The 25,288-nt window shown below is 33.2% G+C and overlaps 6 protein-coding genes, 1 long non-coding RNA gene and 1 pseudogene across 7 annotated transcripts; 2 read left to right on the top strand and 6 right to left on the bottom strand.

Annotated features, from left to right (window-relative positions):
- Positions 1-25: 25 nt before the first annotated feature.
- LOC104756012 (glucan endo-1,3-beta-glucosidase 13-like) lies at positions 26-2,537 on the bottom strand. Its single transcript, XM_019236828.2, has 4 exons — positions 2,183-2,537; positions 616-1,899; positions 511-544; positions 26-423 (listed from the first exon to the last, which is right to left on the bottom strand). Exons 1-4 carry the CDS (start codon positions 2,244-2,246, stop codon positions 276-278), a joined length of 1,530 nt encoding a protein of 509 aa, XP_019092373.1. The 5' UTR covers positions 2,247-2,537; the 3' UTR covers positions 26-275.
- A 2,104-nt stretch (positions 2,538-4,641) lies between these two features.
- Positions 4,642-6,781, top strand: LOC104733393 (mitogen-activated protein kinase kinase 6-like). Its single transcript, XM_010452973.3, has 8 exons — positions 4,642-4,868; positions 5,003-5,087; positions 5,193-5,327; positions 5,476-5,703; positions 5,796-5,978; positions 6,080-6,303; positions 6,398-6,443; positions 6,551-6,781. Exons 1-8 carry the CDS (start codon positions 4,789-4,791, stop codon positions 6,641-6,643), a joined length of 1,074 nt encoding a protein of 357 aa, XP_010451275.1. The 5' UTR covers positions 4,642-4,788; the 3' UTR covers positions 6,644-6,781.
- Positions 6,782-7,330: 549 nt separating this feature from the next.
- On the bottom strand, positions 7,331-13,161 carry LOC104756003 (putative FBD-associated F-box protein At5g56560). Its single transcript, XM_019231253.1, has 4 exons — positions 13,138-13,161; positions 7,995-8,969; positions 7,756-7,890; positions 7,331-7,603 (listed from the first exon to the last, which is right to left on the bottom strand). The coding sequence occupies exons 1-4, from the start codon at positions 13,159-13,161 to the stop codon at positions 7,331-7,333; spliced, it is 1,407 nt and encodes a 468-aa protein (XP_019086798.1).
- A 388-nt stretch (positions 13,162-13,549) lies between these two features.
- LOC104755997 (putative FBD-associated F-box protein At5g56560) lies at positions 13,550-15,166 on the bottom strand. Its single transcript, XM_087470575.1, has 4 exons — positions 14,546-15,166; positions 14,183-14,437; positions 13,972-14,106; positions 13,550-13,861 (listed from the first exon to the last, which is right to left on the bottom strand). Exons 1-4 carry the CDS (start codon positions 15,164-15,166, stop codon positions 13,550-13,552), a joined length of 1,323 nt encoding a protein of 440 aa, XP_087326701.1.
- Positions 15,167-16,425: 1,259 nt separating this feature from the next.
- LOC104755988 (putative FBD-associated F-box protein At5g56560) lies at positions 16,426-18,690 on the bottom strand. Its single transcript, XM_087470570.1, has 4 exons — positions 18,160-18,690; positions 17,174-18,001; positions 16,968-17,102; positions 16,426-16,695 (listed from the first exon to the last, which is right to left on the bottom strand). The coding sequence occupies exons 1-4, from the start codon at positions 18,688-18,690 to the stop codon at positions 16,426-16,428; spliced, it is 1,764 nt and encodes a 587-aa protein (XP_087326696.1).
- Positions 18,691-19,474: 784 nt separating this feature from the next.
- LOC104755978 (putative FBD-associated F-box protein At5g56560 pseudogene) lies at positions 19,475-20,932 on the bottom strand (annotated as a pseudogene).
- A 1,739-nt stretch (positions 20,933-22,671) lies between these two features.
- On the top strand, positions 22,672-23,793 carry LOC104733379 (protein OXIDATIVE STRESS 3). The gene is made up of 2 exons (XM_010452961.3): positions 22,672-23,065; positions 23,205-23,793. Exons 1-2 carry the CDS (start codon positions 22,797-22,799, stop codon positions 23,461-23,463), a joined length of 528 nt encoding a protein of 175 aa, XP_010451263.1. The 5' UTR covers positions 22,672-22,796; the 3' UTR covers positions 23,464-23,793.
- On the bottom strand, positions 23,234-24,230 carry LOC147949213 (uncharacterized). Its single transcript, XR_015582961.1, has 2 exons — positions 23,975-24,230; positions 23,234-23,754 (listed from the first exon to the last, which is right to left on the bottom strand). It is a non-coding gene; the product is annotated as an uncharacterized LOC147949213 (long non-coding RNA).
- Positions 24,231-25,288: the final 1,058 nt, after the last annotated feature.

Genomic DNA, 25,288 nt, shown 5'->3' with positions numbered 1-25,288 from the left:
TCATGAATGGTTATGCAGATGGAGATTTTTGTGAATTATAGTGAGGACGATTCAGATTATCAAATCACAAAACTATGGATACAATTGATTGATTTCAGACAAGTTTTCAGATAGAATGTCTGTACAACGATTTCACTGCAGGAAAAAAGACAAAATCACAGACGGTCACAATTTCTAAACCAAACTAAACTATTCTGGAACAGATTTAGCATTTTTTCTCGCTACTGCTACATTCCTGCAAAAACACTGACTCAAATTTCTTCCAGATTCGGGGGTTACAGTTCCTGTGAATTCATAGTTTGCAAACTCAAGGACAACGAGATCATGAGACAGAGTTTAATAATCCATCTGAGTAGTTTGTTTCCGCGTGAAGTTGAAGCAGAGGAGGTCAATGCAGTTGCATTCGTCGCCTTGGTTTTGTTCCTGCAGAAAGGTTTTAACAAATTAGTAAGAATATGTATGTGTTGTTCTTTACTTTGCAAATCTGAAATAAGTATCTTTATGACATACCCTCCTGCAGTTATGTATATGCATTTGTCATAACCTGTAACAACATTGAATCAGATTAAGACTGTTGATTTGTGATTTTGAAAGCTGGTGATTTTGTTTACTTACTAGGGTCCTTGTTGACCTTAACACCAGCTCCTCCAAAGCTACAAGCGACGTCTGTTGCTCTATTCTGCTGGAAATAGCTATTGAACACGAAAGAAGCATGAGAAACCAAATTATCTGGTTGGAAACAAGGCTGGCTCGGTTGAATAGCAGTGCAATCAACATTTCCAGGACCACAAGCCCAATCCAAAGCACCTTTCAGATCTCTCTCTGAAGCTTTAGAAGAAGCAATGCACCAGCTATTACTATTCCCACTAGAGTTTGTACCACTCGAATTCGAGTGAAACCCGTTGCTCTTTCCCGTGAAATCCAACTGATAAACACTTGTCTGATCAGGGTAAAACAATCCCCAGTTTCTCTCTGAATCTAAACCCGTTTTCCTATTCTCGTTAAACAACGAGAATATATAAACGTTCATCGACTCTCCTGGCTTTGCAGGTGTGCCTTGGTCAGTAACCACATGGCGTATAATGTTTGAATTGTAAGTCTCAGCATTGTCAGGAGACGCAGCAGCTTTCTCCTTTGGTGAACCTTTGGTTGGCCATCCAGTCTCAGTAACCATAATCTTGATAGTCCTGAAGTTTAAAGCCGTGAGAGCGTAATAGAGAGCATCAACTTGAGCATCAAACATGTTCTTGTAAAGCAAACCAGTGTTGGGATCAATCACTTCAGAGGAAGACTCAAACAAGACATAATCCAAAGACACATTGTTTGGAGAATCTCTGTAAGCGTAGTAAGGATAAAGATCAATCATGAAAGGAGACTTATTCTCTGCAAGGAACTCAAGCATTGGTCTCAAGAAATAAGCGTAGCTGCTGTTGAACGCTCCAGCGGAAGGAGGGAAAGATCTAGAGAGAACACCGAGGGAAAGAGTCGTCGAAACTTTGATTCTTTTACTCAAACCGACTTTTCGAAGACCGGTTAACACGTTCTGCATAGCCGGGACAACGAAAGATGAAGCATTGATGTGTGGATCGTCAGTAGATTCAGCTCCAACGGTAATGTAAGTGATCTTTGTCGTTGGATAGTATGGTAAGACGCTGTTTTTAAGCCACGTGTCTACATTTGTTTGGGATTGTGAGAAAGCGTTGAGATCAGAGTTTGGAACACCAATCATAAGCTCGATGCTTGTGTTTCCAAATGCTTTGAGGACTTGTGAATTGTAATCATAGATTCTAACGTATTTGATGTTGTGCTGTTGAATCAATTGAACAACTTTTGCCGGTGTCGGGAGATCGTCGGCGCTTCTTCCGTAACAAACTCCGACCTTGCCACCGTAGCAACAGTCTGCCAAAATTAGGGGCAAAAAAAAAAAGACAGAATCAAATGTCTAGAAGATGTATAAAAGCTTAAAATTGGAATGAGGGTTTCAAATTATTCAATTATTATAGCTCCATGTACTTGTCTAGAAGTCTACAGTAGATAAGACAGAATCAATATAAGGCAGAATCGAAATTGGAAACTTTTGGATGATACTTTTGCTGCTCAAATTTGAGAACAAAGTCTCAGACAGCAGCTCTTGAAGTGAATACTAAAAGAGAGAAATAGAGGATGAGTAAGAGAGACAAACCTAGAAGTAGAAGCAGAAGCAGAAGAGAAATGGAGAAGATGAGCTTGAAGTCTCTCGTCGTCATTGCTGAGTAACAAAACTAACACACTTTGGTTTGCTTCCTTTCCTAGAAAGAAGGAAGCTTTATCTTCTCTGGCAGCTCCTTCTTCTTCGATTTTCTGAAATAAAGTTCGAAGCTTTTTCTCTCTCTACCAACAAAAGCTTCGTTAAAGCTCTCTCTCTCTCTCTTTCTCTTTCTCTCTCTACAGCGAGAGTGGGAAACTATTTTTTTTATTGTTTTTTTTTTTCTTGTCAGAAGTTGAACACTGCTGGTCGGGAACGAAGCGGGCCTCAGGCAGTACAATTAATTAGATTTGATAGAATTGTCTGGATTCCGCTAAGCTCTTTGAGAGATTATTATTCCAACTTTTTTTTTTACTTTAGTCCCCCGTTATTTATGCGTTATTCTCAAAACTACCCCATTTTAAAATTAAAATTGGTCCCATGGAATTTAATTTTTTGTTGAGCTTTTGTATATGCTCTAAATAAAAAAAATCAATTTTTTTTTTTTGTCGTCAACTTAACTTTGTATTAAACAAAGATTAGCATACATTGTTCCATGATATTACAAAATTTGAATTTGCTAATCTAGCATTTTTAGCGAGATTATCAGCAACTATATTTGAACTACGTGGTATCTTTACAAAAGTTATTGCTTCATAATATGTGGCAATGTTTTTGATGTCCTGCAGTTGAATGGCTAACGGAGAGTGCTCACTTTCTTGGTGTTGTTGATTATCTGTGGATATCTGACTCACCTTCTTGTATAACACCTCTGCATCTCCGCAAAATTTAACATTGTTATAGCCCAGCCGATTGACATGAAGCATCGCCAACCTTAAAGCTTCAGCTTCCACTTCAATAGGTGTATCCATCGGAGTAATGGATGACTTACCTTGTAATATAAACTGATCATTATTATTATATAAAACCCATCCAATTCCGGCATTTGCATTTGGTGAAATCTAGGATCCATCAACAAAGCAACAATAATCTTCCTATTGCTGGGTGTTAGACTTGACCATGTTCCCGAGTGACTTAACTTCTTGACTTCTATGTTCTGGCCCGCGGGAACTTTGCAAGTCTTCTTTACTTGAGCTTAAACTGTCCAACCATTGCTGAAAATCAATTAGAGCTCTGTTTATAGCATCTGGGATGGACCACTTTTTGTTACTAAACAAGAGATCATTTCTCATTTTCCAAATGCGCCAACCAATGAAAGGGAATAAGCTTACATCCTTTCTTTGGTTTTTGTTTAAGCTCAACAAGAAGTCGATATTATAACTTACTAAGTCTGAAGAAAAGATACAACATGTAATCAATGAATTTGTTGCAAGGCTCCAAATTTCTTTACTGATTCTGCATTGGAAGAGAAGATGATTTATTGTTTCCACTGCTTCACCACATCGCTGGCATGTGTCATCTGTTAATAACCTCCTCTTCTTCAGATTTGCTGCAGTTGGTAAAGCATTGTTAAGGCATCTCCACCAAAATTGTTTGATTTTCTGAGGAATCTTAAGGGACCATAGCTTTGTAAAAAGCTCATTAAAATGAGCAGGGGAACTGTTATTGAAAAGTTGGTTCTGAGAAAGCTTACGTTGAATGTAGTATCCCGACTTTACTGAGTACTGCCCTTCTTTGGTGTGAATCCAAGTGAGTGTATCTTTTGCTCCAGTTATAGATGGTCGGATTCTTTTGATATGAGGAATGTCATCAGGGTGAATGTAGTTACGCAGTAGTCTTTCATTCCAACTACCATGTGACAATAAATCAGCTACTTTTAAGTGCGAGTTTAAATGAATGCCTAACCCTCTTGGTGGTCTGGGTGGGTCTAAAGGAAGCCACGGATCACTCTATACGTTAATCTGTTGACCATTACCCACCATATACCTGATTCCTTGAGACATGAGTTTAATACTTTGGTGAATACTTTTCCAAGCATAACTCGAGCTCGGTTTGGCTGTTCATGTTAAGAGGTTTGATTTTGAAAAGTATTTAGCTTTGAAAACTCTAGCCATTAGTGAAGAAGGATGCTGAAGGATCCTCCAGCTCTGTTTAGCTAATAGAACAATGTTAAAAAAAATCAATTTGATCACAAAATACATATTTGCTTAACAATTTATAAAAGTGTGGGAGAAACATAATTTCAAACCGACAAAACAAAAAGTAATGAAAATATGGTTTTATCAACAATCAAAATCAAAACAATTATATAATTCGGATCTCCAAAACAAAACAAAAAACAAGAGCAATTAAGATTGTTACTATCGCCAGCTGTCAAACATACCAGAGATAACCAGTGCAATGGTCCAGTTAATGGGCCGTATCATATATCTATAAATGTAAGCCCATTTAATTCTTACAGCCCATTTGATTCAATTATTTTTCTTAATTAGTATGATTTTTTATTAATTTTTCCCGGTCTCACGCGTTCAAAATTAATAAGTCCGTTACGATTGAAGGAAGAATCGTCGTCTTCTTCTTGAAATTGCTTATTTTCAAAACCCTAGAAAGAAAGAAAGAGAGAGAGAGAGGTAGAGAGCGATAATCCCAAGAAAATTTAAAAAATGGTGAAGATCAAATCGAACTTGAAGCAGCTTAAGCTCCTCTCCGTTCCAGCTCAAGAAACCCCAATCTCTTCCTTCTTGTAAGTTTTCGCGATTTCTCCTTCTTCTTTTTTTGTACTTCGATCTAGGATTGTAAAACCAAAATCGATCGATTCGAATCATTTATTTTTCTGGGTTTGAATCGGTTTATTGAATTCGATTTGAAAAAACACAGGACTGCGAGTGGAACGTTTCACGATGGAGATTTTCTTCTGAATCAAAAGGGGCTTAGGTTGACGACAGATGAGAAGCAATCAAGGGTAATAATTTTAAACCCTAATCTTGTTTTATTGAGAGATCTCACAATGGTTTGGTCCAGAGGATTAAAGTAACTAAAAGGGGTTTTCTTGTGTGTTTTGTTATAGCCATCTGATAGCAAGGAGCTTGATTTCGAAATCACTGCTGAAGACTTAGAGACTGTGAAAGTCATCGGAAAAGGCAGTGGTGGAGTTGTTCAATTAGTTCGACATAAATGGGTTGGCAAGTTCTTTGCTATGAAGGTAATGTCTCTTATAATCTTGAGTTTTTGAAAAGATGGGAAGTAGGAAAGTTTAGTTCTTTTGATGTTATGATCACTTGGTTAGGACTGATGATTCACATATGGTGAATGAGGCCTTTGAGTTTGGGGTTTGTTTTTGTGAATCACAGGTTATACAGATGAATATACAAGAAGAAATCCGTAAGCAAATTGTCCAGGAGCTCAAAATAAACCAAGCATCATCTCAATGTCCACATGTAGTTGTTTGCTACCACTCTTTCTATCACAATGGAGCCTTTTCACTTGTGCTCGAATACATGGATCGGGGATCTCTTGCTGATGTGATACGGCAAGTGAAGACTATCCTTGAACCTTACCTTGCTGTTGTCTGTAAACAGGTACGATGGAACTTCCTACAATCCACCAAATGATTTCAATAAGTATTCTCATGGTTTATCATTACTCTTACTTATTTGATCCTTGTTAACAGGTTTTGCAAGGCCTTGTGTACCTTCACAACGAAAGACATGTCATACACAGAGACATTAAACCATCAAACCTTCTTGTAAATCATAAAGGGGAAGTGAAAATCTCAGATTTTGGTGTAAGTGCAAGTCTTGCTAGCTCCATGGGACAGAGGGACACATTTGTTGGAACCTACAACTATATGTCGGTAAGAAATCATTTCCAAAAAATCATCTACATTACAAATCTCTTGATGCTGCAACATACATAAACCATGCCTCGTCTCTTTTTCACTTCTTCACTTCACAGCCTGAGAGGATCAGTGGAAGCACATATGACTACAGCAGTGACATTTGGAGTTTGGGCATGTCAGTGTTAGAATGCGCAATAGGAAGATTCCCCTACTTAGAATCTGAAGATCAGCAAAACCCGCCAAGCTTTTATGAGCTCTTGGCAGCAATCGTAGAGAATCCACCACCAACTGCTCCTTCTGATCAATTCTCTCCTGAATTCTGCTCATTTGTATCAGCCTGGTAAGTGGCAATTCATTATTTGCATCCTCATATACTCTACACTGAAACACACAATAATTAAGGTTAATATGATTCTTCTTTACATTAATAACAGCATACAAAAAGATCCTCCAGCAAGAGCATCATCTTTGGACCTTTTGGTAAGTAATTTCTACTCACCACTCCCTCCCTCTCTCTTTCTGTCTTCTCAGTTTTGGTAACTAGTATCTGTGATGAAACATTCTAATATTTTTGTTCATGTTCTCAGAGTCATCCATTCATAAAAAAGTTTGAAGACAAGGATATTGATCTCGGGATACTTGTTGGCAGTCTGGAACCACCTGTTAACTATCTTAGATAAGTAATTCCTCTTCTTCTGCATTTGCATTTGGTATATGATATGATATGATATAATATGATAAGATACATGATGTTGTGTAATGTGTCTCTAAAAGATTATTACTTGACAATGAAAGTTGAATGAGAACTTTATTATTCATTGTGTTCTTCCTTTAATATGTAATATATAAGGTTTTGGTTTGTGATTAGATAGACTCAGTCAATTTAAAAAGTCATTTTTCTCCCAAATTATGACATTTCATTGAGGCTAAATCAAAGGATAAGAATATACTATAGTCTTGACTTGAGAGATCCTATGATCCTATTCCTATCTAAGCAGAATAGCATGTGGTGGAGATGAGTCATGGACACTCATTGGGTCCATACTCCAAAGACTCATACATGTATATATCTTTTAGAATATATTATTTACCAGACGACTATGAATCCCATCTCTTTCATATTTATTAGTAGTTTCTAGGAAGTCCCTTCTAATTCTAAGTAAGGGAATCTTAGATGTAGAGTAAAAAAAAGTTAATTATGTAAACAAAAACAGATCTGTTTTCACAGATTAAAGTAGATCCGGAGATTAGAAATCAAAACCCCACAAACACCAAAAGTAAAGTCAGGGAAAAATAGGGAAGAAGAAAGCTAAGACCCTCTCTGTTGTGTCTTCTAGAGACGCACTCAATCACATGAAGAGTTTTTTTTAGTCAAACACAAACTGACATTTCTCTGAAACTCTGTGCATAGACGTTATCTCCCTGAACCTGGTATCACATTGGTTTCTACATTTTGTAGAGAACGTCGTCTTCTTTAGACAAGGAGCGTTTGCTAGTATGTACCTAACCATATTCCTCTCATGCTTGGTGCCTGCGTATCCTCTCCATTTCAAAATCTTAAAATGCGTCGTTAAACATTCAGGAACAATTGTTGGGTTTTTCCAAAGGTTTTTCGGATAGTCCTTATTGACTTCATGTTTCTGACACGAAAAATAAATATAATAAAACATTACGTGTGTTAGTGCTATAGATCGTCACTCAAAACATTGATAAAGTTTTCATGTTCATCTAACATATTACTATACTAGTAAAACATAAACATAAGTATATAAGAAATTTGCATTCAACATACCAACTTAAGAGTAAGAGATCGAAGTTTGGGAGCGTCATTGAGCATACAAGCAAGTAGATTCTGCCATCCAGCAGAACATGTACATAACTGTGGATGTCGAAGAGAGGATAGTTTTGTGCCTATAGGATATGGAGTCTGCAAGCAATTATATAAAGTTTCATGCAAATTTCAATACTGAGAATTAAAAAAAACATAAAAGGGGAAATATTGACACTATTGGAGTAAGAAAGTTTTATTACCGTTGAAGTCAGAGAACAAAGAGAAAGATGTTTGATTGAGGTAAGACGACACCCTATGAACTTCTCAGATTGGTCACATATAACCTTCATATTCGCTTTGATCACCTCAGGCATAGGTTCAAACATTATAAAGTTGCTGAATGCATCCTTGATATTCAAATACGTCAAAGAAGGAGCATTTATCAAAAAGCCACGACTCTCTCCAGCGTTGGTGCGCTTTGTCCTTTCCCTGTTTATGATAGACAAGCTCCTCAAAGTAGGCACATCGATAGTGTATATCATCACATTGTCATCTTCTTTCTTGTTTACAACCAAATTTTCAAGAACAGGGCAAATCTTTAAAAGACTTCGAACAGATTTACCCACTGCCGGAACAGATGAAAGTTTCAGAGTTTTGAGTGAGGGCAAACGAAACCAACGCGGGACAACCTTGATAATCAAATTATGGAGTACCAATTCTTTTAGGGTTCTGCAAGTAATCAAGCAACACGGCAAATATAGGGTTTTGCCAGACAAGTCGATCCTCAGCTCTCTCACAGACCTATTAACAGCGACTTGAACACAGAAGTTGATTTCTGTAGCCGAATAGTTTCGTCTAAGCTTTCCAAGATTGAGATGCAACCTCTCTAGAGTTGGAGCATCGTTAGACGACATCAACGATCCATATACAAAACTCATGAAATTCCTAAAACTCATGGTCGATTCATCACTAAACATGACATTCGGCTCCAGTATCCTAGGACCCTCCCAGTATTCTGATATGAAACGTCTTGCTAAAGTCTCATCAAACAACGGAAGCATCGAGAATATTTTAAAGATCAATTCAACTGGCAAATCACTGAGTCCATGTTTCTCCACTTCATTTTCCTTATTCTTCTGGCAGAGTCTTCTCCTTTTCTTCTTCTCGCAGTTCTCCATTGTTCTGGTGAATTTTTCTCTCAACTTTGGGACGTGCGTGCGAAGGAAGAAGACAAACTAGAAAAGAACCCTAGTCAAATTGGGTTTCATGCACGAATTATAAAAAAAAAAAAAAAAAAAAAAAATCAACTTGCTATGTATGTTTAAGGATATATATATATATATATATATATATATATATATATATATAGTCACAATCCCCTATATAATAAAATGGAAGTACACAACTATTTTTGGTAGACTATATAATTTTTATAAGTTAGTTACAAATTAGGTTATACATTAAATATAGGTTGGTTACAAACAAAAGTTATAAATTAATTGGTCAATCCGTGAGCTATATAAATACACTTAAAAATATTCCAAAGAATCCTCTTAAAGAGAATATTCCAATGATTTATACAATTTCCAAAACAAAATCTTTAGTATTCCAAATATTGTTACAAAATATATATTGTTAGACATAAAAATATACTGTTAGGTGTAAAAAAGAATAAAATCTTAGCAATTTATTACACTTAATCGTGATTTCCGAAATCTTATTATGCAGTTGGAAATAAAATCTTAACTAAGTACAGATCATATTAAAACACTTTCACTAAACATATTCAAAAATTAAAATAAAAACAAACAACAAATATAACCATTTCTCATACATAAAATTACAAAATTAATAATATAAAACTTACAAAATATGTGTTTTTTTTTCAAGCATCATATTTAGTATATGATTTTATTGTATAATATTTTATCTAATAAAACTTTTAAAAACAATCGTATAAATTATATTTTATTCTAAAATCTTATTATATAAAATTAGATTTTCAAAGTTAGTCATTAACATGATCATGACATGTGTCAAGTATACTGATAAGATGTTGACACGTGTCAAACAATTATTATTTTTCGAAATAGCTAATTAAGAAGTAACATTAAATCTACATAAATTTTATATGTTTATATCTTTAAAAAATTCTTAAATCAAAAAAGAAAATTAACAAAACTAATCTATTTTTCATTGTATGCTAATTATATTATACGTTTTTCTTAATTAGATTTTGACATATATAAACAAAATAATAATTTATTAAGTATGTATATTATTATTAATCAATAAATAGTACATAATAAATTTAAAAAGAATAACATAAGTTATGTTCTTTAAAAAGTTCCTAAATCAAAAAGGAAAATTAACAAAACTAATCTATTTTTCATTGTATGCTAATCATATTATACATTTTTCTTAATTAGATTTTGACATATATAAACAAAATAATAATTTATTAAGCATGTATATTATTATTAATCAATAAATAGTGAATAATAAATTTAAAAATAATAACATAAGTTATGTTAAAAGAATTATTATTTTTGAAACGTAATAGGACACCTATTTAAGAAAATAAAAATATATGTTTGTGAAGTGACCTAGTGCAATGACCATTGGTAAGTCCATTTGTAGATGGCACCATCACATCAGAGATCGAGTCTCACTCTCTACGGATGTAAGGATTTGGCTAATGAGCCGGCATGTTGTGCCCCAAATGTTGACAGAAAAAACAAATTATATGTTTATATCGAAAACTTTGATCTTTGATTTTTGTTTCCGATATAATTTTGCCAATCTATTGTGTGGGTCTTTGATTCGTGCAGGCTCTTCAATGGAAGCTATCAGATGCAATGAAATGGAATTGAAGTATATAAATCTCGCTAATTTTATCGAGGATGGAGACACTGATGGAGGTTCCAAAAGTGATTCTACAGTTAGTAGCATTATAAGTTTGGAAGATTTGTCGGTGATTGATGTTTCTGATCAAAATTTAGAGTTTTCTCTTCTGAATAATGTTGATGATTTTGGTACTGAAACAAGAGTTGCTTGATCGAGTAATTGAGAAGCGATTTTCAAATTTGGGAAGTTGGAATGGTAAACCGTTTTAAAATTGGTTTCAAACCGGATTTATGTACTTTTCTATGAGATTTGGTTCGTAAATCGTTTAAACCCCAGTACATGGAGAAATATATGAGAACTTTTGATTCAGATAGAAATAAGTTAAAATTTACGATTCGAGAATATCTGAGACCTAATTCGCCGTTACACTTCCATTTTTACTCGGACTAGAGAGCCCGACCTGAAATATTCCGAATGCATACTAATTTTTTTTTTGTCAAACAATCAATACTAATTAAAATGATTTTTTCACGGAACAATTTGAAAAATATACTAAATTTGAAAAGAAATTTGAAAACTACACTTAATATTATAGTGATTTGGAAACTACACATTTTGAAATGAAAATAGACAGAAATACCCTTATTATTAAACAATTTTAATAATTAAATAAAAAATAATAAAAACTTAATTTATATTTAAAAATAAATCAACTTTAAAAATAAATTACTTTTTAAAATTGTTAAATTCAGAATAAATTATTTAATAATTTAAAATTATAACAAAAAGTATTTATTGTATTTTAAATAATGATTACATCAATCAATTTTGATCTTAAAATTTTGAATAAATAAAAGAATTTAAATATTTTTATTATTTAGATTTAAATTTATTTAAAAATAAATAATTCCATATTACAATTTAAAATATATATATATATATATATATCAATGTTTTAGACTTATTTTATCATTGTTAATTTATTTATAATGTCGACTTTTTGAACTATTGTTTTGTTTTTGACTTCTGTTGACTTAATTATCTTCATCATCGACTTACATTAAAACAGTTGACTTATGTTATGGCTAGTGGACTTATAACATAGTCGATTTGTTTAACAAGTGACTTTTTTTTTTTTATCATCGATTTATATTTGTTTTCTGTTGATTTGTTTATTTATTGTTGACTTATTATATTCTACATTGATTTATTAATAAGGTCGATATTCTAAATGGTTGACTTAAATTTAATTTTTGTCGACTTATTTAATTTTCCGTCGATTTATTTTAAAATTGTCGACTTGTTTTTTTGTTTGATTGTTTTTTTACAAAGTCGACTTTTGATGATGTTGACTTATTTGTTTTGTTTGTTGACTTATATTTTTTTTCCGTCGATTTGTTTGGTCTTAGTAGACTTATTTCATTTTAACTTGACTTATTAATATGATTGACTTTTTGAACTGTCGACTTATATTTTATTCATGCTGATTTATGTTTTTTCTTTTTTGACTTATATTAAAAAGTCAATATATTCTTTTAAAATAATTGATTTGTTACATAGTCGATTTGTTTGAACTGTTGATTTATTTTCTAAAATCTCACAATTTTTTTATTATTTTATTAAAGTTAACAATTTTCGAAATAAATTAAAATATATAATTATTTTTCAAAACTTTTTTATTAAATGAAAAAAAACTGAAGAATTATTAGTGAATTATAAATTTATTTAATACTAATATTATATAAAACATTTACTAAACATAAATAGAAATAAATAATTCTAATTAATTTTATATAAATTTTTATATACTAAAATTTTAAAATTAAATTACTAAATAATACCGTATTTTTAAATTTTAAATAATTCTAATTAAAAAAATTTTAGCAAAATTCTGAATATCTAGTTTACACAATGTTTTTAAAAATAATTTTTTCGAATGAATTAATTTAATTATATTGTATTTATTTTAATTTAATTTGTAATTGAGGATAATATAGTCATTTAGTTGAATACATAAGGTACATTTCAAAGAGTAAAAAAGTTTAGTATAGATTTCAAATTCCATATGAAGTTTGAGGTATGTATTCAAATTTTTTCTTTTTTCACAGTAAAATTAAATTACTTAAAAATTTTATGAAGACAATATACTCATACTGTAAATCATCATATCCTTTTTGTCCTCAGATACTAAGTCATCTTCTTCTATATTTGCATTTCGTATCTGTTATGATTTGATAATTAAGATACATGATGTGTAATATGTTTTCAATTTCATATACCAAAAAAAAAAGTGTCTCGCTAAAGATGAATGAGATTTTAGTATTATCCACCCTACGTTATTCTTTTAATTTGTAATATACAAGAGGTTTTGGTTATATATGTGATTAAATAGATTCAGTCAATTTCAAAACTGCTGATTATTCTTTTTCCGATATTATACATGTCGTGAAGGCCAAATCAAAGGACAAGAATAAACTATAGTATTGACATGAGAGTTCATACCTAAGGAGAATAAAATGTGGTGGAGACGAGTCACGGACACTCATGGATCCATACTTGATACTCCAAAGACCCATTCATGTATTTATTCGAATATATTTATTCGAATAGAAGTCAAATAAATATTTATTTACCAATAGAAAAATGATCACTGTCTCATTGATCAACAACAGTGACAATTCGTACATTTAGTTTTTGAACAAGTCCCCCATCCACAATGTTTTTTAGTTTTAGTTATACGAAACTCTTTGTTCTGATTATCTTGTTCAAAATCCATGAAAAGTGTATTGAATCCCAAATATAGTGTAATTTATTCAAAAAGAAAAAAACTTACGAATTAAAAAAGAATCCGGAGATTAGAAAGAAAAAAACCATACACACCAAAAATAAAGTCAAAGAAAAGGAAAAAGAAAGCTAAAATATTTTGTGTCTTCTAAGAGACACATACAGCATCACATTAAGAGTTTATTCAAACACAAGTTGTTTTTGGTATCAATGTTAGGCTGTCAAACGTAAGTTGACATGTCTTTGAAACTCTGTCCATAGACTCTAACTTCCCCAACATGCGAATGCGTTGATATTTGCTTTTACTTCCTGTTGAGAATGTCGCCGTCTTTAGACAAGCAGCGTGTGCTAGTATGTATCCAGCCACGTTCCTCTCTTGCTCTGTTCCTTCGTATTGCCTCCATTCCAAGGTCTCGAGATGCTCCGAAAAACATTTAGGAACAACTGCTGGTTCTTCCCAGAGGGTCATTGGATCATTGTAATTGAAATTATGTTTCTGAGACAAAAAGATGAAACGGGCATGCACACTAGTTTAAAACGGGACTATATGTTCATCTGATCATTGTAACGGGCACTAGTTATATAAAACTGTTCATCTAAACATACCGACTTAAGCTTGAGAGACCGAAGATTTGGAGCGTCATTGAGCATACAAGCAAGCAGATCCGCCCATCCTGCAGAGCATGCACATAGCTCTAGATGTTTAAGAGAGGAGAAGGAAGTGTCTTTAGGATATGGAGTCTGCAATTAAACTATAATGAGAATAACAAAACATAAAAGGAGAAATATTGATATTATTGGAGAGAGTTTTTTTTACCTTTGACGTTAGAGAACAAAGAGTAAGATGTTGGATTGAGGGTAGAGATCCTATGAAGTTCTCAGATTGGTCACAAATAACCTCGATGTTCGCTTTGATCACCTGAGGCATAGATTCAAACACTAGAAAATTACTTATTGTATCCTCAAAGTTAAGTTCTGTCAATAAAGGAGCTTTTATCACAAAGCCATGACTCTTCTCAACATATGTGTGTTTCCCACGTTTCCCTTTCGAGTTATCCATAGATGCTAAGCTCTTGTTAGATGCTAAGCTCTTGTTAGATAAGCTCTTGTTAGATGCTAAGCTCTTGTTAGATAAGCTCTTGTTAGATACGCTCTTGATAGATAAGCTCTTGTTAGATACGCTCTTGATAGTTAAGCTCGTCAAAGTAGGCACATCGATATTGGATATCATCACATTGTCAGTTTTGGTTTGCTCTACGACCAAACATTCAAGAACAGGGCAAATTCTAAAAAGACTTGCTACAGATTTGTCGCTGGAGAACTTAACCGAGAAAAGGTGCAGAGTTTTGAGTGATGGCAAACATACCCAAAGCGGGAGAACCTTGATACCTAAATCATGGAGTACCAATTTTTTTAGGGTTTTGCAAGTACTCAAGCAACATGGCAATTGTAGGGTTTTGCCAGACAAGTGGAATTTCAGCTTTCTCACAGATCGGTTAACTGCAATTTGAACCCAAAAATTGAGGTCCGAAGCAGAATAGTATTGGCTAAGCTTGAGTGTTAATCTCTCTAGAATTGGAGCATCGTTAGCCAACAAATATCCATATACAAAACTCATAAAAGTCTCGAAGCTCTTAGATTTTCTATCATCATCAAATTTGACATCCGGCACCAGGTTCCAAGTACCTTCCCAACGTTTTGATATGAGACGTGTTGCTAAAGCATCTTCAAACATCGGAAGCGATGACAATATCTTCAAGAGCAATTCATCTGGCAACTCACTTAGCCTCTCTTTCTCCATATTTTCCGTTTCTTTCGAAAACGTGTAAAGAAAGAAGAAAAGAACCCTAGTCAATTAGGTTTTGCAATAAGGAAAAATTTACTTTAAATGTACATACATATGAAAAAATAATAGCAACCAATAAAAGTTCGTTTTACATTTTTTTTTTGGTTTTGGTGATTCGACCGGTATCTTAAACTTCGTTAATTAGAGGCGATGAGAATAAATCATGGGATTATTATTAAAGTTTTTTTTTTTAATTATTAAGAGGTTTCAGACCTAAACCGTATATCTTCTCAGGCCAAAAAGCAGAGCATTTTATATGGTACACTCTCAAGAGGCGTCCCTCATAGTCTTTACCATAAACTATTATAATTGGAAAAAGAAATCAATAAAATTAGTCCTGCTTTAACATATTCCTGATTTTAAAAATAGTTTGAGGACAGGGATATTGATCTTGGGATACTTGTTGGGCACTTTGGAACAACCACTTAATTATAAGTTTATATTTCGAATAAGTAAGTTCTCTTTTTTTTGTCTAATGATATGGTAAGATACATGGTGTGTAAATGTGTCTCTAAAGATTTTTTCTTTATGACGATATTAGTTGAATGATATTCATCGTTGTGTTCTTCCTTTAATATGTAATCAACAAGGTTTTGGTTGAATATGTGTTCAAATAGAATTTGACCACTTATTTTCTCACAAATGATGACAATTCATAAAAAGACCAAATCAAAGGATAAGAATATACTATAGTCTTGACTCTTGACATGAGAGATCCTATCTAAGGAGATTAACATATGTTGGAGATGAGTCATGAACACTCATGGGTCCATATATATAACTCCAAAGATCCATTCATGTAATTATTATTTATCAGAGTAAAAGTCAAATGATTATTGATTAACAGCTAGTGACAATGCTTATATAGTTATATTATACAGTCTTGCACATTACTTTGCACAAAAAGAAATTCTTTAACATTTTATTAGTTTTTGAAAAAAGTCCCATTTATATTGTTTTTACGAATTTCTTTGTTCTGATTATCTTCTTGAAATGCATAAAAAGTATTATTTATCATATATATCAATATATGTAGTGTACCTTTTTACTAAAAAAAAAAAAAAAAACTGCTCTGTTTTTAAAAGTTTAAGAAGATCCGGAGATTAGAAAAAATATAATCCACAAACACCAAGAAACTAAAGTCAAGGGAAAGGAAGAAGAAAACTAAGAATCTATATGTCTTCTAGAGACACACACCATCACATAATGAGAGTTTAGTCAAACACAAGCTGACATGTCTTTGAAACTCTGCCCATAGACTTTAACTTCTTTATTTTGCGATATTTTCTGTTTCTACAACTTAACGAGAATGTCGCCGTCTTTAGACAACTAGCGTTTGCTAATATGTACTCAGCCACACTGCTCTGTTGCTCTGTGCCTTCATATTGTTTCCATTCCAAGTCTAGATGCTTCGATAAACATTTGGGAACAGCTTTTGTTTTTTTCCAGAGGTTCATCAGTTCACTGTCACTGGCACTATGTTTCTGTGACTAAAAAAAGAAAGAAAGAAACATTACGTGTGTTAATTAGTGCTATATATAGATTGTTTAAAAAAATAAGTGGAAACACACAGACTATTTGAATGATATATATACCACATTATATGTTTTAAGAAAACATGATAAAGTTTTACGTGACCTTGTGAGAAAATACTAGGAACAAATAAAAAAACATCATTAATTAGTGTATATCCGTTATTATATTGTTCATCTAACGTACTAGTAAAACCTTAAAGAAAAAGTTGCATTCTACATACCGACTTAAGCTTAAGATATCGAACTTTGGGAGCGTCATTGAGCATACACACAAGTTGATTTGGCCATCCCTCAGAACATGTACATAGCTCTGGGTGTTTAAGAGAGGATAAGGAAGTGCCTTTAGGATATGGAGTCTGCATTTAAAGTACATATTAGTTTCTGACATTAAAAGGAGAAATATTGTAGTGAGAAAGTATATACTTACCATTGAAGCTAGAGTACAAAGAGAAAGATGTCGGACTGAGGTAAGAGATCCTATGAAATTCTCAGATTGGTGATAAATAACCTCGATGTTCGCTTTGATCACCTGAGGCATAGATTCAAACACTAGAAAATTACTTATTGTATCCTCAAAGTTCAGTTCTGTCAATAAAGGAGCTTTTATCACAAAGCCATGACTCCCCGCAACATAGTAGGTGCGTTTCTCATGTGTCTCTTTCCAGTCATCCATAGTCAAGGTCTTGATATATAAGTTCCTCAAAGTAGGCACATCGATATTGGATATCATCACATTCTCATTGGTTTCGCTTACAATCAAACATTCAAGAACAGGACACCTTGTTAAAAGACTTGCAACAGTTACGCCGCCCAAGAGCCTAACCGAGATAAGGTGCAGAGTATTGAGTGATGGCAAATGGAACCTTTGTGGAACAACCTGGATACCTAGTCCACGGAGTATCAATGTTTTTAGGGTTCCGTAAGCAATCAAACTAGGCACATTCATATTGAAGACTGCTGTGCTGGTTTGGTCTACAACCAAATGTTCAAGAACAGGGCAAATTTGTAAGAGACTTACAACATATTTGTCGACCGTGAACTGAACTGATATAAGGTGCAGAGTTTTGAGTGATGCCAAGTATAACCGATACGGAAATATCTCCATACATAGGTCACGGAGTTTCAGTGATTTTAGGGTCACCCAAGTACTCAACTTAAACACTTCAACGTTGAAGACTTTGGTTCGGTGTACAACCAAATCTTTGAGAACTGGACAAATCTCTAAGAGACTTGCAACATTTATGTCGGCAGAGAACTTAACCGATAAAAGGTGTAGAGTTTTGAGTGATGGAAAACAAAACCGACGGGGAACAACATCGATACATATAATTCACTAAGTATCAATGTTTTTAGGGTTCCCCAAACACTCAAAGTAAGCACATTTTTATTGAAGACTTTGGTTTGGTGTACAACCAAATCTTCAAGAACCGGACAGATTTGTAGAAGACTTGCAACAGATTGGTACCCCGAGAACTTAACCGATGAAAGGTGTAGAGTTTTGAGTGATGGCAAACAAAACGATTGTTGGACACCCTCGATACTTGTTTCACAAAGTATCAGTGTTTCTAGGGTTCTGCAAGTACTCAAGCAACTTGGTAATTTTAGGGTTTTGCCAGACAGGTCGAGTCTCACCACTCTCACAGATCGATCAACGACGGCTTGAACCAAATGATTGATGATTGAAGCCAAATAGTTTCGGCTAAGCTTGAGATGCAGTCTCTCTATAGTTTGATTCTTTAACACCAAAGATGTATGAACAAAACTGATAAAAGTCTCACCAGTACTCTCAAACGATGTATCATCAAACTTGAGATCCGGCACCAGTTTCCAAAGATCCCGCCAACGTTTTGATATGAGAGTTGTTGCTACAGTCTCTTTAAACATAGGAAGCGATGCCAATATCTTCACGAGCAGTTCATCTGGCAACTCATCGATGCTCTCCATATTTTGAGACGCACAATGAGAAAACTAAGAACCCTAGCCTAGCCAAAAAAGGCTAATTATCCTAATTAACCAATTTATTAAATACCTTTTTTATAATTTATTATTAGTAATTTATTAGTAAAAATGAATTAAATATCCCCAGCGAGGCAGCGAATAATATGAAAGTCCATTTTAGCTATCAAATAATTTAGTTAGGGATCCTCAGTCCATTATATAGGATGTCAGCAATTTTATTCATATATTTTTTTGTTCAATTAAACTTTTGTAGTTTCTTATCGATGAAACCATTACCGATATTTACGAATCCTAAAAGTTCCTCATCGTTGGTTAGTAGTATATTTTTTCGAGAGGCTATCTACATGTGAAAACTTGAATATTTCCCAAAATCATGAAAACTTGAATATTGCCAAAAGGCCAAATCAAAGGATAAGAATATACTAAATATAGTATTATTGACTCGAGCGAGACCCAATCTAAGGAGAATAACATGTGGTGGAGATGAGTCATGGACAGTTGGACAATCTTGGTTTCATACTCCATAGATTCATGTATTAATTATTTATTAGAATAAAAGTCAAATGATTAAGTTAATTACCAATAGAATTATTAGATCATACTATCATAGTAACAAGTCTTGCATAGTAATTAAATTAATTGAACGAAAACAAAACGGCTCTGTTTACACAAATCAATAAAGATCCGGAAATCAGAAACAAAACCCACGTTAAACAAAATTAAAATCCAAGGAAAAGAAAAAGCTAAGAAGCTCTGTGTTTTCTAAAGACCAAAACCATCACATAAGAGTTTAGTCAATCACAAGCTGACATCTCTTTGAAACTCTGTACGTAGACTTTAACTTCAATAAAATGCCGCCGTTTTTGTTTTTATATCTTGTTGAGAATGTCGCCTTCTTTAGACAAGTAGCGTTTTTTAGTATGTACTTGGCCACATTCATTTCTTGATTTGTGCCTTTATAGCTTCTCCATTCCAAGATCTCGAGATGCGTCAGTGAGCATTTGGGAACAACTTTAGAGAGAGTTATTTTACCAATGTCACAACTACTTGTATGTTTCTGAGATAAAAAGAAAAAGACGTGTGTTAGTATTATTACAGATCGTTCAAACGTGAGAGCGTTATTATATATATGGTTCATCTACGTACAACTTACCGACTTATCTAGCTTGAGAGATTTAAGTCTTGGAGCGTCTTCAAGTATATGGTAAAGTAGGTTCCACCATCCCGCATAACTTGTACGTAGCTCTAGATGTTCAAGATAGAAGAAGAAACTGCCTCTATGATATGGAATCTGCAAATTGAAGTATATATTTATTTATTTACTGTCATAAGAAAAACAAAACACTGAAACTATTCGAGTAAAAATGTTTTTTACCTTTGAAGTTCGAGAACAGAGAGAAAGATGTTGTATTGAGGTAAGAGATCCTATGAACTTCTCAGATTGGTCACAAACAACCTCGATATTAGCCTTGATCACCTCAGGCATATATTCAAACATTATGAAGTTACTGAATGTATCCTTAATGTTCAAATACACCAACGAAGGAGCTTTTATCACAAACCCGTGAATCTCCGCATTGTTGGTGCGTACCCCTTCAGAATTATTGATCGTTAAACTCCTCAAAGTAGGCACACTAATATTGAATATCACCACATTGTCATCTTCTTTCTTGTTTACAACCAAATTCTCAAGAACAGGGCAGCTGCTTAGAAGGCTCTCAACAGATTCATCACTCGGGAATTTAACTGATAGAAGGTGAAGAGTTTTGACTGATGGCAAACGAAAAAACTGCGGTAAAACCTTGAGTTTCAAGCCTTGGAGTTTTAATGTTTCTAAGGTTCTACAACGGCCCAAGCAACTCGGCAGTTGTAGGTTGTTGCCACACATGTTGAGTTGCAGCTCTTTAACTGATCGAGTAACTCCGGTTTTGACCCAATCATTGATGATTGAAGACTTATAATAGGGTAGTAGAAGCTTGAGACACAATCTCTCTAGAACTTGAGCTTTGCTAAACAAGAAACATCTATAAACAAAACTCTTAAAACTCTCACCATCATCATCATAATCATCAACCAAATTATCATTAAGATTGAACACCGGCACCAGTTTCCAAAGATCCTGCCAACGTTTTGATATGAGAGATGTTCGTATAGTCTCTTTAAACGTAGGAAACGATGACAATATCTTCACGAGCATCTCATCTGGCAAGTCATTGATGCTCTCCATGTTTTGAGACGCACAAGAAGAAAAAAACTAAGAACCCTAATCAAATTAATCAAGTTCCGTGATAAAAAATTCATCAGTTTATCTATACCAAGAGAAAATAATTTCCTAATCCTACTCCTAATTTAACTTATTAATTCCAATATTCTTTATGTGAAATTATGTAAAGTATTTAATGATTTTATTTTCTATTTTTATATAAGTTAATATATTGAATTTTGCTAATAATAATAGTAAAAAAAAAGTGTTAGCAGAAACTTCTAACTGCCAATGCGGTGTCGTTTTATGTCATGCAAATTCTACTCTTGCTAGATTGGGCCATTTTAGATGGGCTAATAAAGCCCACAGATTCAATTAACACGCGCTTTATTATATAAGAGATCTGCGCGTGGGATATTTTGTCTACTATCTTGGATCGCACTATAACGCTTTATTTCTTTTTTGCACTTTTCTTTTGTAATTTCATGCAATATTGGAACTTCGAAAGAAAATTATTTTTAAAATAAAAAGTGAGTGTTTTTTTATTCATAGAAAAAAAATCAAAGGAGACTTATAATTTGTAGCAGTGTTTATATTCATTTATAATTTGTAGCAATGTTTATATTCATTTTTAAAAAAAAGAAATTGTGAAGAAAATATGTGTGAATAGGAGAAATAAATATACCCTAACTGTATATTGAACTAATGTTTCATCAATTTTGAAGTTGAATTGTTTTGAAAGTTGATAACTGATAATTCGATATTATCCTCTATATTTGAATAAGAAAAATAAAAGCCGTTTTTTTAAAAGTGTCGGGAAAAAGTTGTTTCAAAGACGGACAAGATTCTTGTTTTTAAGGATTATAGAGTAATTATTTTATTAATTATGCATAAAAATGTGAAAAGTCGTTATTATTAGTGATGGGAACTAAAAAAAGTTCGGTCCAATTAACAAAATCAGGAATTAAATAAAAAAGGGTAAGTAAAAGGATAGAGAGGTGTGACGAGGACATGATACGGATATGTTTTAAAAGAATGAGTCTTATCCTCTTTTGCCTACTAGTCACTCTTATAGGGAATTGAAAACCTCTCCTAAGCAAATCTAATCCATATAATATAATACTACTCGAGTACCTATTATTTTTTTTAATTAGAACAAACCGACCTTTACTCAATTTTTTTTAAGGAATCCTCTGTGTGCAAATCTTTACACCTAATCACTTTGTTTATCTTTTTCTTTCTGTTGGTAAAAAATCCCTATATTTTCTCACTGGAACATCTGTATATGTGAAGAAATACGTATGTTTTAATCTTATCAAACTACAAAAAACTACTAAACCATAGTCGTTTAGAAGTTTATGGTGTGTATATCTAAAAAAGGTATAATAATATCTAATAAAATAACAAAATTAAAGGTCAAAAGTGTGTTCAGAAAAACAAAAAACATAAAGCAAAAAGCTGTGATATGACGGTGACTGCCCATAGAATGAGAACCGCATACCACAAAAAAAAAAAAAAAAAAAAACACAATAATAGCAATTAACATATGCGATGCGAATAACAAACAAAATTTGGAGATAAAACTTGAAAAGTGAAAATTTTATTATTTTAAAAGGGTCAACGTTATCCACGGCTTGCACGTAAGTAATACCCACACATATATTTTATCCTCTTTTTTTCTCTAATTAAAAATTTGAAATAAAGAAATAAATAAAAAACCTCTTCACATATATCCATATATATATATTTGTAGATGATGTCTATCTTCAAAACAGAACTCATGTTTCTGTGTTTCCATTTCTAGAACAACAACACACAACTCTCCCATCCCTTTTTTGACAAAAACAAACTTTTCTTTCTTGTTTGTGTTAAAAAAAAAACTAAAAAGATGAATATTCATATGAATCTGAATCTGAAGCAAATGGCGGGTAACATGATCTATCAAGATCCAAGAAAGATCCAAGAAGACGAAGACATTGTTCAAGGAGTTTCAAGAACATTCTCAGAAGAAGAAGATTCATCTTCTTGTTCATTATCTTCCATGTGTTCTTCATCTGATTTAACAGACGAGGATGATGATGATGATGATGTTTCTTCATCTTCTTCTAATGGACCTCTTGAAGATCTCTCCGACCTCATGTTACATCTCCCTATCAAGTAAGAATACAATCTTTTTCTTAAAAAAAACTTTAAATACCTAATGGATCTAAAAGATTTTGCTCATTTCATATTTGTTTGGTTCATCTCTGTTCTGTTTACTTGTAATAACAAAAGTTTTGTTTATTATCTATCTCAGGAGGGGATTATCAAAGTTCTATGAAGGAAGGTCACAATCATTTACATCACTAGCAAATGTTAAAAGCCTTGAAGATCTTATGAAGAGAGGGTTAAAAAATAGAAACTATGGAGCAAGGAGAAAGACATGTAGGAGTACTGGTGGGATTATAGATCAAAGCTACAAAAGGGTTTATAGTCCTAAAGCTACCATCTCCAAGAAACACAACAACAAAACACCTTCCTCTGTTCTCTCTTGTCTTTCCAGAAGAAAACATTAGAAATCTCAGAGAGAAACATTAGCCAAGTTTTTAACCCTTTTTTACGGTTTCACCAAAATCGGTTTCAGTAACTTAACAAGATTCCAGCGTTGTCTTAATTGTGTAGACTAGACTTGTTTATACCTTTTTTTTGTTTTTTTTTTTTTGGGGGCCTTTGGGGTCGTTTGGTTGTATGTATCAAAAGCTTGTAAACAGGAGTGATTCCGAGAAGGTGGAAGCAGTTCCACATAACTATGATGTTGCTTCACATAGTAAGAAGAGACGGCTTGTCTCTTGTTCCGATCCAGTAACCTGACAAATTTTTATAATGGACCATTTGTTTTAAGTTAAGAATCAGACCATCATAGCTTGATTGTGCATAAAGAATCAATATCCTTAGTAATAGAATGTTTGAAAATATACCTGCAAAATCATTCACATCATTGATCTAATAGTAAATTGTATATGATCTTTTTCATTAGAAAAACCAAAACAGGGCTATTGACTGAATCAATATTAATGCCTAACCTACCTCAGCAAATTGTAGCAAGTAAAGTCCTAGTGCTCTTTCATCTGCATGATCCAGTACTAGATTTCCTGTCTGCAACAATGAAAACAAGATGTTGAAAAAGTGAATTCAAGGAAGACAAAGAATCTATATACGCCAAGTAAATCTGAGATTATGCAGCAAAGAAAATACACTTTCTTAAGCTCATCATTGTCTTTGCCAGACTTTGTTATGATTGAACAGATCCGAGCATGGGTGTAGAGAAGGTAAACAGCTGTGTTTCCCTGCTCATGACATCTTATCAGTAAGCGCATTTCTTTATATGTAAAGATCTAGATGGTTTCAGTTACCTTGGCATTGACTTAGAGCATATGAACAATCATAAGAATATAAAAAATCTAACTATCTGAACCATCTTAAAGAACATCCAACCCACTGGTGCTGCCTTCATTATCATTACAAACATTTTTCAGAAAAAAAAATAGTACTTTCATCAAAGGATGCATTTGCATAGAATAAGCACTTACTTCACAGCACCAAATGTTTAATTATTCTTTAATTACGCAAATAAAGGAGAATAAGTCCTTTTAGTCCAATTTCCCATTTCTTCTATGTTGTCCTTTGTATCTGTTGGACCTTTGTATTGCTTAAGGCCTTACCCAAAATTTTTGGGAGGCCCATTAATGAATTTAATTAATGTACTTGCTTTGTTTCTGGTCTATTTGAGAAGATTGAGTTTTTGTGTACCATTGAAAAGATTGAGTTTTTGTGTTGCCCATATCCCTATTTTTCGCTTTCTCTTTCTCTTTTGTTACCCATGTTTTCCAACTTGTAACTTCAAACTTGTAATGTTTTCTGACTTAAACTTTCATCTTATGAGAGTTTGAGGAATTTTTTGTTTGAATATGTGTTTTAGTAACTCTCATATTGCTAACTCTCTCCGGTAGATCGAGCAAGTGAACTTAGATTGAATTTTTTTAGGAGTTGTGTGCCCAATGGATTAATATACTAGTCCCTGCAGGTAAAGCATGCAGAGGGAGATCATACTACACCATTAGCAATGTGATCTCTCATGTCTTGCAAGTTGCAACCCATCTCTTGTCTGATTGCAAGTTGCAACCCCGGGTTATTTCACTCATACATATCCTTATTCAATTTTCCAAACAAACTGGCCACAGGTTTTATTTGATTTTTTTTTCGGAAATAAAAACCAATGCAATTAGTTTATACTTGTAGGGGCCAGGGCCAGAATTAACTTATTTATCAAAAGCCACTTAATTTCTCTTGATATTTTCACCGAACCAATACGAAAAAAAAAAAAATCATCAAAAGAATTGT

Source organism: Camelina sativa, chromosome 2 (assembly GCF_030686135.1).
Source record: "Camelina sativa cultivar CO46 ecotype springtype chromosome 2, ASM3068613v1".
Lineage (NCBI taxonomy): Eukaryota > Viridiplantae > Streptophyta > Magnoliopsida > Brassicales > Brassicaceae > Camelina > Camelina sativa.
The sequence above is the reverse complement of the archived record's forward strand: the minus strand, read 5'-3'. Positions and strand labels throughout refer to the sequence as shown.

What these genes read in the sequence shown, in the direction of transcription:
- LOC104756012 (XM_019236828.2), bottom strand. Translation starts at nt 2,246, where the DNA reads ATGACGACGAGAGACTTCAAGCTCATCTTCTCCATTTCTCTTCTGCTT. An exon ending in TAAGGTCAACAAGGACCCTA is followed by an intron (nt 545 to 615) that starts GTAAGTAAACAA and finishes ATGTTGTTACAG; the next exon opens with GTTATGACAAATGCATATAC. An exon ending in ATATACATAACTGCAGGAGG is followed by an intron (nt 424 to 510) that starts GTATGTCATAAA and finishes ACCTTTCTGCAG; the next exon opens with GAACAAAACCAAGGCGACGA.
- LOC104733393 (XM_010452973.3), top strand. Translation starts at nt 4,789, where the DNA reads ATGGTGAAGATCAAATCGAACTTGAAGCAGCTTAAGCTCCTCTCCGTT. An exon ending in ACCCCAATCTCTTCCTTCTT is followed by an intron (nt 4,869 to 5,002) that starts GTAAGTTTTCGC and finishes GAAAAAACACAG; the next exon opens with GACTGCGAGTGGAACGTTTC. An exon ending in TTGCTGTTGTCTGTAAACAG is followed by an intron (nt 5,704 to 5,795) that starts GTACGATGGAAC and finishes CCTTGTTAACAG; the next exon opens with GTTTTGCAAGGCCTTGTGTA.
- LOC104756003 (XM_019231253.1), bottom strand. Translation starts at nt 13,161, where the DNA reads ATGAATGGGTCTTTGGAGTATCAA. An exon ending in ATGGGTCTTTGGAGTATCAA is followed by an intron (nt 8,970 to 13,137) that starts GTATGGATCCAT and finishes GTTCTTTTCTAG; the next exon opens with TTTGTCTTCTTCCTTCGCAC. An exon ending in TTTGTTCTCTGACTTCAACG is followed by an intron (nt 7,891 to 7,994) that starts GTAATAAAACTT and finishes AATTGCTTGCAG; the next exon opens with ACTCCATATCCTATAGGCAC.
- LOC104755997 (XM_087470575.1), bottom strand. Translation starts at nt 15,166, where the DNA reads ATGGAGAAAGAGAGGCTAAGTGAGTTGCCAGATGAATTGCTCTTGAAG. An exon ending in TTTGTTCTCTAACGTCAAAG is followed by an intron (nt 14,107 to 14,182) that starts GTAAAAAAAACT and finishes GTTTAATTGCAG; the next exon opens with ACTCCATATCCTAAAGACAC. An exon ending in GGTCTCTCAAGCTTAAGTCG is followed by an intron (nt 13,862 to 13,971) that starts GTATGTTTAGAT and finishes TTTTTGTCTCAG; the next exon opens with AAACATAATTTCAATTACAA.
- LOC104755988 (XM_087470570.1), bottom strand. Translation starts at nt 18,690, where the DNA reads ATGGAGAGCATCGATGAGTTGCCAGATGAACTGCTCGTGAAGATATTG. An exon ending in TTTGTACTCTAGCTTCAATG is followed by an intron (nt 17,103 to 17,173) that starts GTAAGTATATAC and finishes CTTTAAATGCAG; the next exon opens with ACTCCATATCCTAAAGGCAC. An exon ending in GATATCTTAAGCTTAAGTCG is followed by an intron (nt 16,696 to 16,967) that starts GTATGTAGAATG and finishes TTTTAGTCACAG; the next exon opens with AAACATAGTGCCAGTGACAG.
- LOC104733379 (XM_010452961.3), top strand. Translation starts at nt 22,797, where the DNA reads ATGAATATTCATATGAATCTGAATCTGAAGCAAATGGCGGGTAACATG. An exon ending in ATGTTACATCTCCCTATCAA is followed by an intron (nt 23,066 to 23,204) that starts GTAAGAATACAA and finishes TATCTATCTCAG; the next exon opens with GAGGGGATTATCAAAGTTCT.